At 35.8% G+C, this 11,545-nt stretch overlaps 1 protein-coding gene across 1 annotated transcript; it reads left to right on the top strand.

The window, feature by feature from the left end:
- Positions 1-1,223: 1,223 nt before the first annotated feature.
- Positions 1,224-6,883, top strand: LOC110818942 (uncharacterized). The gene is made up of 4 exons (XM_022047981.2): positions 1,224-2,909; positions 3,093-3,304; positions 3,728-3,951; positions 5,324-6,883. Exons 1-4 carry the CDS (start codon positions 1,547-1,549, stop codon positions 6,066-6,068), a joined length of 2,544 nt encoding a protein of 847 aa, XP_021903673.2. The 5' UTR covers positions 1,224-1,546; the 3' UTR covers positions 6,069-6,883.
- The last annotated feature ends 4,662 nt before the right edge of the window (positions 6,884-11,545 follow it).

Raw genomic sequence — 11,545 nt, 5'->3', positions numbered from 1 at the left:
TTTTTAAAAAAAGAAAATTGAATTAATACTTGAAACTTTACTTTTTATTTGACGACCAACGTGCATAAAGGGTGAAGACTTGAGGAGGCAAAATTGACCCGTTAATTATTTTTGTTAACGTGATATTATTAAATTTAAAGAAAAAAAAGATTGAAAAGAAGCTTGATTATAAATGATTAATTGTTATAATCATTGTTAAAAAAAAATAAACTAGTTTTAATATATATGATTTGTGTCTTTCGCGAGTAATTAAAAAAAACTCTAATTGGCTCTTTGAGCACTTGATTGATTAGTCCCAAATTCAACCCCCAAAAAAAAAAACATAATGATTCATTGAAAATTATTCATGCTTGAAAAAATATTTTATGTTATTTTTAAATTTTATATACACAATAAAATTTTAATATATTCTTTAGCACATGAAAATATATATATATTTTTTAATCTTTACTTTATGAATGTAAATCATATACATATTTTGTTAAAGAAGATAAAATTAAAAGATATGAATATTCTCACATGAATAAAAGTATATAAATCTCATAATTAAATGTAATACATATGTAGGCATAAATACATAAAACATTTTTGTAATAATTTTTTAGTGGACTCAAATCCATACGAATTACCTAAATCATTCCCTAATCTTCATTAAGTTGTGTGTTAGCTAATTACTTTTTTAATCTACGAAAACCCAGAAGCACCTAATTTAATATGTGGATTTTAACTAATTTAATCATAAAATAAAATAAAATATTTAGTGGTTTTTCTTAAAAAGAAGTAAAAAAAAAGGCAGCCTAAAAAGACTCTGAATAGGTGTGCGTTACACAGTCTCCCTACGAGAACAATTAATTTAATTGAAAATTAAACCAAACCAAATTTAACGACCAAAAAAAATTACTTCAAGCGGCAGATAGTAACAGTATTCTGCAAACCAAACACTGCCTTATTCTCTCTCTTACATAAAACTCTGTTTAACTCTAAACCAGAATTAGAATATTTGTGAGGTTCCGTTCATCTCATCCGTTGTGTGCTAACTGCCCGAACCCACGACAACGAAAGGTTGTCTAGTTCCAGTTCTCGTCCAATTTTATTTATTTATTATTAAAAATTGTAAATTAATTTAGATACGTATTTTTTTTTTTAAAAAAATTTAAAATTAAAAGAAATAATACGAAGATACGCACCCATTATACACCGACGCACACAGTACTTACAGTGTTTTCACTTCTCTCCTGCTGCTGCTAGGCGACGACATACTCCCCGCTGGCAAGATTCCCTGCCTCTGTCCTCTCCCTTTCCTTCCTTTCCTCTTCCCTTCTCTCTCAAACCCTAAATTTTCTCGGGAAACAATCACACTCACTATCCCCATCGCAATCACCGCCATGTTTTTCTTCCTCTCTCACTAACTCGGACTCTTTTCTTCTCTTCTTCTCTCTTTATCTTCTTGTAATAGAAAGAATAAGATTATTTATTTGATCTCTGTTTCTTTCTCTCTCTCTCTCTCTCTCTCTCTCTCTCTCTCTCTCCGTGTGGCTCCCTCTCTATGGGCTGCACGAGCTCGAAGCTCGACGATCTCCCCGCGGTGGCACTATGCCGGGACCGATGTGGGTTTCTCGATGAAGCAATCCAGATGAGGTTCGCGTTAGCTGAAGCTCATGTTGCTTATATCCACTCCCTCAAAGGGGTAGGTCATTCGCTTCATCATTTTATCGTTCAAGAACATGATTCGGTCGGCTCCGCTGATTCAGCTTCTGACGCCAAGCTAAACTTGCCTGCACAGAGAAAAGGAGATGACAGTAGTTATGTGGGTTATGAGAATAAAACTCCCAGTTCGCCGAAGAAGAAGCCTGGGATAGCTAACCACTCTCGCTCGAATTCCAATTCTGGGTCACATCTCCATTTCAACTCGGATTCTGACGACGAGGATGGTTCTGGGTCTATTTCGTTGCATCATTCCGATCATTCATCGCCTTTGCATCATAACATCGATGGCGGATATGGTGGTCAAATTGAGTACGTAGACTCGGGTTTTGGTAATTATGCGAATCAGGATTCTTACCCTGCTGGGTTTATGCACATGAATTACATGAAAAACAAAGCTAGCGCTTCCACTGTTGTGTACGAGCAAAGACCAATGACTCCTGAGAGAGTTTACATGGGTGAATCTTCATCTTCTACTTCCTATTACCCTTATCCTTATCCTCATCCTCCATCCAATAATCTCTATCCGTACTCTGGGTATCCAAACTATGGCGGGGGTGGTGGCGGCGTTATGGGTGGGTATAACTATGGTTCTTCACCACTTCGCTATGGATCTTCATCGCAGGCTGCTGCCGCCTCATCCTCGAAGCCACCGCCATCGCCGCCTCCGCCGCCCCAAGCTTCAGCTTGGGATTACTTCAACCTTTTTGAGAGCGACGACAAGTACTATCCTCAATATACTCCGAGCCGGGACTCCAGGGAGCTCAGGGAAGAAGAAGGGATTCCTGATTTAGAAGACGAGGACTATCGACATGAGGTTGTGAAGGAAGTCCACGGAGATCAGAAATTCGTGGACGTGAATTATTCTAAACCTACCATGGATGAGGAAAAAGTTAAAGCAGTCCAAGCAGCTGCCTCCGCTGCCGCCGTTTCTGGTGGTGGTAATGCAGAGGCCTCTCTGTATCAGACCAGACCGAGCGTGTCGACGGAGGGTGATGGGTTGGAGTACGAAGTACATGTGGTGGACAAGAAAGTGGTTGACGATGAGAGAACAGAGGAGCGGAGAAATGCCGCCAATAGCGGCCCGAGAGATCCCTCAGATGTTGCAAAGGAGATTGAGGTCCTGTTTGTAAGAGCTTCTGAGTCTGGCACTGAAATTGCCAAGATGCTTGAAGTAGGAAAGCTTCGTTATCAGCGAAAACATGGTAATTTTTCAATTATCCATTTCAAAACGAGTAGGGTTTTTCTTTTATTTCTGTATTATAAACACCCTTTATGTTCTTGCTTATGATCTGTCATGATTTTATGATGTGCGTAGATCACTTTAGCTTTGGCTCTCATTAGGCTGCAGTTAGATTTTCTAATTTTGTGGTTCTTTTTTGGAGCAGTTTCTTCGAAGATGTTGCATGTAGTTACACCTTCACTATCTGTAGCATCTTCACAGCCTTCTACTTCTAAGAGTGCTGAGACCTCGGCCACCGGCAATGCGGGTCCAGCTTTTCTGGAATACCAGGAAGAATTGGCAATGAGGTCGGGAAACCTTTCCTCTACCTTGCAGAAGTTGTATCTTTGGGAGAAGAAACTATATAATGAAGTGAAGGTATGTTGCATCTTTATGTTTGCTTAAATTGTCTCTATGAAGTTCCTCTTCAGCAATTGGAATGATATTGCTACTTCTATGTTTACTATTTAAAGTTCACCCTGTTATTTGGGGTCCTTAGTATCTGGGCTTGGTTCCTTCACTTCCCCCCTCCCCTTCCCCCTCCCTCTTCTTTGTAGTGAAGTTTATCTGCCATTGTAGTATTTTTTTTAATTTACCTTTTCTGAGATATCCTTTTGTTGAGCTTAAAGTTTGAAGGTGATGATGCATATTACATGGGTTTTAATTTAATGTTCTTTTTTGGGGCAAGGTTATTATCAGGATTAGAACACTGAGGATTTCTCTGAGTTTCATTTCCATGTTCCTGCTGTTTGCACTTCACTCTTTCCTCTTAACAGTCCTGGTGAGCTTGTACTTTTGTAGGCTGAGGAAAAGATGCGTGTAGTTCATGATAGGAAGGTTCGGAAGCTGAAGCGGTTAGATGAAAGAGGTGCTGAAGCTCAGAAAGTAGATTCCACTCGAGCTATGGTCAGGAGTTTGTCCACGAAAATAAGAATTGCAATTCAGGTTGTTGACAAGATATCAGTGACAATTAATAAAATAAGAGATGAAGAGCTGTGGCCTCAATTGAATGAATTGATTCAAGGGTATGATGCTATGCACTTTGTCAGTGTTGTGCATCTGTGTTCTACTTGATTATTTCCTTATCTTGTGATGATAATTTGGGCTTATGCTTGAAGTATAGTAAAGGATGGGTGGAAGGAGAATTTGGAGGGGGGTTCTCTTGTTTCCCAATTTTATAGTTGTTATTTTTCTTAGAAAAGTTTCTAAAAGTTTTATTAATTGCTTCCCAACCGAGGCTCCCAATATGGTAAATATGAAATCCCATTGATACAAAATCCTTATAGAATCTTATGTAACGAGAATAGAATAGTAAATCATGCATTAGGAAAACTTTTCGTAGGAAACTTACTTGATAGAAGTTATATTACTTGCATTAATTAATTAGTGTGAAATTATAAAGCCCAAGTTGCATTTCTTCTCCTCATGTGTTCTTTCCAGATAAGGTAAATAATATATGGGGGTTGGTTAAGGAGCAAGAATAATCTCTTAGCTTCTAGGCAAGAACCATATATAGCAGTGGTAAGTGACAGTTGGACTCTGGAGGTTGGTTACCAAGAATTAATTAATGACCATTTATTTACTGCGGAGATGGTCTTAAAAAAAAAGTAGAGGATCTGCATGTATGCCAAGTCTTCATTTCTATTATTGGTGGTGAGGGAGACCTCTGATTTTCCTTTTGTGAGGATTTGAGACGTGGGGGTGTGAAATAGTTGTTTTTATCCTCATTGAGCAGAGGGCATGACAATAGTGATTGCGCTTCCTCCTATCCCCACAAACGAAATGTAGTTTAGTGATTACATCTCAATGACGCTTTGGATATAAGATAATACATTTGAGTAGAAAGAAGGATACTAGGTCTAGTCATTCTTTAGGAATAACCTAGCTTTTTTTTAGTTAATAATGTTCAAGGAACAAACTATCTCCTTGTATCAGGAGAGAGATTGTTTAACAATTTTTGGCTGGTTTAATTTTATACTCAAAATGCACTCTTGCTCTGAATTCTTCTATTAGTACAACCACTGAATAAGGAAGTAGAGGGAAACTTGTGTCCTGCATATTACTCACCAAAGAATCTTCTTTCGGTTCTTATATTTGGAAAATAGAACCAGGCTAACAAAGATGGAAAGAGAGGGAAAATTTGCTTGCCAATTCCCAATCTCATTATTTCAGCTATCAAGAATCTTCTTTGCATGCTTACATGCCAGCCTTGCCCCTTGATTCTATGCTTATTTATGTGATTGTTATTTTTCCTATTTCTCCACATTTTCAAATTCTTAACTACTCTAGAAAGCCTAGTGATCCATGCATGTGATTTTTATGGTTAAAGACATCTCTTTTACCTTTTCAAAAACAAAAATATCTCTTTTGCATTGACTTTGGGTTTTTTTAATTCAGATTAACCAGAATGTGGAAGTGTATGCTTGAATGTCACCGTAGTCAGTGCCAAGCAATAAGAGAAGCCAGAGGTCTGGGTCCGATTGGATTTGGCAAAAAGCTTAGCGATGCTCATCTTGAGGCCACATTACGGCTTGAATATGAACTTCTTAATTGGACTTTCAGATTTGCTAGTTGGGTAGGTGCCCAGAAGGGTTATGTTAATGCGTTGAATAAGTGGCTTCTGAAGTGTCTTCTCTACGAACCTGAATTAACAGCTGATGGACCAGTTCCCTTCTCACCTGGTAGAATAGGTGCACCTCCTGTATTTGTGATCTGTCATCAGTGGTCACAATCATTGAATGACATATCTGAGCAGGAAGTGATTGATTCCATGCGTGTTTTTGCCATGAGCGTGCTCCAGCTTTGGGAGCACGACAAGCTAGAAATGCGCCAAAGAATGATGGGAAATAAAGATTTGGAGAGAAAAGTTCGTAACTTGGATAGGGAAGATCAAAAGATTCAGAAGGAGATCCAGATGTTAGACAAGAAAATGGTTCTGGCATCTGGGGATGGTAATGGAATGCTAGTAGCCGGACATGTCGTCTATCAGAGTGACACTAGTAGTAACAGTCTTCAGGGGAGTCTGCAGCGCATTTTTGAAGCCATGGAGAAGTTCACAGCTGACTCCATGAAGGCATACGAGGGGCTATTGGAACGTATAGAAGAAGAAAGTCATAGTAAAGGACACAGGGAACTCTCATAAGCAAAATTAAGCAGTCATCTTGTTTCCTTGCCTACCTGGTTTCCTTATCTGCCAACTGGTAGCCGTGCTGGAAAATTATTTGAAGGTCTGGAATCCTAGAGGGCTTCTTGTGGCACAACATGGATCAACAGGTTTGAACATTATCTTATGTTGAGTATTATCATCAGTGTTTGTCCTAACCCCATTGGAGACTGCTACATCAGGAGAAAAGATTTCATTCTAAAACCATGTTGGATCGTGGGATATTAACAATCTGCAAGCCTTATCAATGGGATCATTTCTGTTGCCAATGTTGAGATTTTGTCAGAGCAGGAAGCCCATGACTACAAAGGTAGTGATTCCTAATGATCCGTGGTCTACAACTTGTCCTGAGATCTTGAGGCTGATTTCTGCAAAGTGGAGACGGTGTTTGGCCTTTTGAATTGCAGCTCTAAACGTATTGAGATATTTGCATCTACAACAAATATTGCCTTGAATCAAAATCCATTGACTTTTCCAGCATGGTTCTTCGGGTCTCGCAAAGGGAGTGTAAGAGAATTACAGTAAATGGATGCACAACCAGGTCAAAAATCCTCCGAATTGGTAGACTGCCAGGAGTTCTGTAAGAGGGCGAGCTTCGAAGTATTAAGTTAGGGGCTATTATCGTGACAAAGTCACAGAAATGCCCGGGAGTTGGATATTGTACAATAATTTTTTTTTTTTTTTTTTTATAAAATTAAATCTTTCAAATATTTGTTAAGTTGTTGTACAGAGAGGAACCTTTTGATAGGAATCTGAAAGTAAATTCAATAAAAATTCTCTGCCTTATCCAGGAACTGGAATTCAGGTTGAGTCCTGCTACAGACTACAGCTACTGGGTTCAAATAATAAGTTTTTGCTAGATTTGATTACTAACTACTGGCAGGGACTCTTGCTAAGCCTCTCAAGCTTATGAGTTGGATTGATTGTGTATTCTTTTTCTGTTATTTACGTTACTGGTTTCCAAATGTATATATATATATATATATGTCCGTATACACAAAGAAGAGATAAAGTTTTTGAAATGGGAACAAAAGAAGGTTGAGCGTGATCGTGGTATGGTTGTGGCGGCTCAAGGAGTAGGTGCAAAGACAATGAAATGACTGGCTTTTTTTTTTTATTTATTTATTAATTATTATTATAATTTTAAATAAAGAATTACTTGCGAGAAAAGCTAGGGAGGAGACTACTACTCCAGTGTGATTATAAGAAAATATCATTTTGTCTATAAATTATAAAATATTTTAAAAAGTGTAGAAAAAAACTCGTTATATAATTAAAAATAATAATTGTGTTATTATAAGATCTTTAATCCTGTAATTATTTAGGTCTGGAGTGGTGGAATTAAAATGAATGATTGAGGTTAAATTATTGGGAGGACATTTCTGCAAAATTCATATGCAATTCCGCGAGTTTAGAGAATTATGCAGAAGAAAATCCACGCGGGTTATGATTATTATCGTACGTCTTTCAACTCAAATTTCATGGACGATTCTTTGAATTTAATTGTCATTGAATTATTACAGCCGCCAAAAAACTTTGAATAAGAAGATATCAATCTAATCCCAATTACAAGATTATGAGATCATTTTTTGATTCACTTATATATTTTTGAGACAGTAGAATTTTTATCATTAGAGATTTGGAGAATTACAATTTAATGATTTTATTATTGGATATAAGTATGCAGCATGTATTATGTACACACTTAGAGATATGTACTATGATTGGTTACATATAACACCATCTAACAGACCAAGTTACTAGGTTGAGAATAAATATATTAGTATAATATTATCGTCTGTCTACATGTACATATATATATATATATATATATTATCTACACATTTAAGATATATACTATAATTGGTTAAATATAATTTTATTCAATAAACTAAACTATTTAGTAAAAAATAAATATATCATAAATAAATTTATATTAGTTTACCTTAACGTGAGTAATTAACGTTACGCATTCTTTTAAGATTTGAAAATTTAAAAAATATAAATATTTTAATATTAAGACTATGAAAACGTTACTTTAAGAACGAATTTGTTAAGATATATACTCAAAATAATTGACTTCTAATTCTATCAACTCAAGCAACCCCTTGAAATTATGTCTAGGGCAAAGTGAAAATCAATTAACATGTGCTTCATCTTACAATGTGATATTGAGTTTCAAAAGACAACAATTACCCCTAAGTTATTTTAGTAAATTATTAAAGTTGACTAAATACATTATTATGAATCACGGGCCACTTTTTACGAGGCAACTCCATGAGTCATAAATTTAACATACCAAAACATGTTAAATTGAAAATCATGAAATGTACTTTTACATAAGATCTCTCAAGAAAAAAAAAAAAAAGATAATCATTGTTAACAATACAAGTTGATATAGCTAAATGATAACAAATATCTCCAGATTAATTAGCACTTGAATATGCACTTAAGATTAAGTGTGAGGAACTAGAAGGAGATACCAGTTGTAGCCATGTACCTTTAAAAAGATGCCTTTAAGGCACTAAAAAATGTGTTTAATAACCAACTAATGCAACTTTATAGCCTTGTACATGAATTGAGAGAGATGATTCTCTGAGTATTTGATGTTTTAGCGCATGGTGGAGAGTTACTATATTGCCTCTAGAATATTACAGTATGTTGTGTCATATATTAAGGTACTACCATCAGGAATTGTGGAGTCCAGCACAAGAATTTGAATTGATCTTCCATCGAACATGATGGTCTCTGTTAATCGAACAATAATTCGCATTAGTCGTGTGAGTTATTCTAAAATTCAATAAATACTTGCAACTTATTGGTTGTATCATAGAGAATTAGACAGTAATGTCTACATGAAATCATTTACACATGTGCATGCATCAATATATACATGGTTAATATACCATTATTATAAATAAACAAAGAGTTATTTGATTGTGGTCATTGAAATCCATAATCTTAAACCTATGAATTGAGTGTCTCACACTAGGATCTTAAGGCCTGTTCTAACTTGTACTATGTTTGTGAAGATGGAATTCATAGTTTAAATGTTGGGCATCTAAAAACCCATACAACTCCTTCATATAAACCACTATAAAAAGTTGACCTTTGTTGAATGTGTTATTCATATCCAACTAATAGATAGGCTAGCTTTGTTGCAAGGTAATCAAGAAGATAAGGGGAATGGTAAGTGGATCTACTATAAGGCCAAATGTCTTTGTATAATAGACACTGGTGCATTGATGAAAACAATTTGCTTCTAGAAGAGTCTCATAACAAATAGTACCTTAAACACTAATATTTCAAACTTGGTAAAAAAAAACAAAATCCTAGGTATCATTTTAGGTTAAAACATTCATCTTTTATGCAACGATAGTGCCCTAATGAAAGTCCTTGAGGGCTTCTGAAACAAATGAAGGTTTTATCTTAATAAATAAATTAATAATAATTGTTAGGTTTATAAATGCTATATATGACTAAGTAACAATCGTATTGGTTTTTTGGATAGTGGAGGAGACACAAAAAGATATAACGTGAGGACAAGAGGTATTATTACCTCAAAAAGTGGTAGTTATAACATTTTACAAGAATTATTTTGTAGAGTTTGTTATCAGCCTTGTATCAAAATATGCTGACTCGACCCACACCAAAATGCACTATTTCACTGAAGGGTGATTCGCTGCGTTCAAGCTAAAGTGAGCTCTAGGACAGAATGGGTATTTAAACTCGTCTTCTTCCCCGAGAAACCCTAACCTACTTTCCTCTATGTTACCGCTGACGCACACTAAAAGCTTCTATTTTTCTCTATTTTCTTGCACTATTTTCTGGTTGTTTTGCAGGAAGATACGTACACACATCACTCGGCCACTCCTGCGAAGAGCTTCTCTCTCCATTCACCTGTGTCCGTGCCTTTCACCGTCACCGAACATCATCTGTGCAAATATAGTATTTTCCTTACTTTTACTTGCCATTTTTATACAAAAAACATTAGTTTTAGATAGCTTAGTTGCTGAACTTCGTTTTCTTTCATGGTATCATAACAAAGTTAGGAATGAAGAGTTAAAATTCCTACTAAACCACTGCAAACTCGAACCCAAACTTTAGGGATTTGGCCATAACAAACCTGGACATCTCAAATATCAACAACTCATATTATCTTGATAAATCACTAAATTCTACGACAGCTCTTATCCCAAAATTGCTTAATGACAACAACTATTACACATGGGCAATTTCTATGGAGCGAGCATTGAGTATACAGAATAAAATAAGGTTTATAGATGGAATCTTAACACAACCTACGGATCCAACTGATCCATTGAGAACACACTGAAAATGATGCAATGATATGATGATCATTTGGACACAGAATGCACTCTAGACCAACACAGTTTATGCTCAAATAGCACATCAATTATGGCATGAACTAGAATAAAGACACTCTGAACAAAATGCAACTAGGATATATCAAATTAAGCAGTCGATATCTGCACTCATGCAAAACTAAGAGCCAATACAAGTTTATTTTTCAAAGCTCAAATTTCTGATTGATGAACTCGTAAATTATGAACCCATTCCCATCTGCACATGTGGGGGACTTAAACTAATTATTGGGTACGAGGAGAGGGATCATATAATGAGATTTTTAATGGGACTTAATGTGTAAATGCTCAAAACTTAATGGACATGAATATATTGAATTAGTAAAATAATAATGGAAGCAATTATTAGTTTAGGGTTTACATTCTTTACACAGTAAATTAGAATGTCCAATAGGGTTAAGAGAATATCATTTTTAAGAAAGTCAAAATAACATAAACATAAAAGAAACTAAAATCCTATAGAGTTAACCTCCGCTGGTCAATTCTATGGGATGCGAGAGGCAACTTTTAGTCGCAACCTTCTTGCGCTTTAGAATCCAGATCTTGGTCTTCTTAATTTGAAATTGTTAAATAAAGGAGATGAGTTACACTAGCCCAGTAAGAATGTCAACACTTAACTCTGATATAGAAACTAAATATTGGTAAAAATCGTAAAACAACTAATGTAGTCATTTTTTTTAAATAAATTCATTTAATATATAAAAACGTAAGTTTTATTCTCACCTTTTTGAGTTTTCAGAACTGGCCTATGAAAGCAATAATCAGGATAGCAATTTATTACACATTTAAAGGAATAGTAATAGTAAACGTTATCTTTTACCTACTTACTAATACCTCTGTGGGTCTATAGGGGTTCCCTCTATGCGTGGATCCAATATCTAATTTATCAATTAACCGGCCATCTCTATACCTCGTCGGATAATAGGCGTCAAACGTACCACTACCTCAATACCCTGTCCGGTATAAGGGTAAACTATACCACCCAACCCCTTCCGGTATGAGACTTTTCAGTTCCGTTCGACTGAGCTTATATCTATGGCAGGGTTTACCTTATGTACCGGGTCCATACAC

The sequence above is a fragment of the Carica papaya genome, chromosome 6 (genome assembly GCF_054855325.1).
Source record: "Carica papaya isolate Zhongbai chromosome 6, ASM5485532v1, whole genome shotgun sequence".
In the NCBI taxonomy this organism is placed as follows: Eukaryota; Viridiplantae; Streptophyta; class Magnoliopsida; order Brassicales; family Caricaceae; genus Carica; species Carica papaya.
This window is presented reverse-complemented; position numbering and strand designations above follow the sequence as displayed.

Excerpts from the sequence above, each read along its gene's own strand:
- LOC110818942 (XM_022047981.2), top strand. The coding sequence starts at position 1,547 with ATGGGCTGCACGAGCTCGAAGCTCGACGATCTCCCCGCGGTGGCACTA. Across the intron at positions 2,910-3,092 it reads TCGTTATCAGCGAAAACATG|TTTCTTCGAAGATGTTGCAT; the intron begins GTAATTTTTCAA and ends TTTTTGGAGCAG. Across the intron at positions 3,952-5,323 it reads TTGAATGAATTGATTCAAGG|ATTAACCAGAATGTGGAAGT; the intron begins GTATGATGCTAT and ends TTTTTAATTCAG.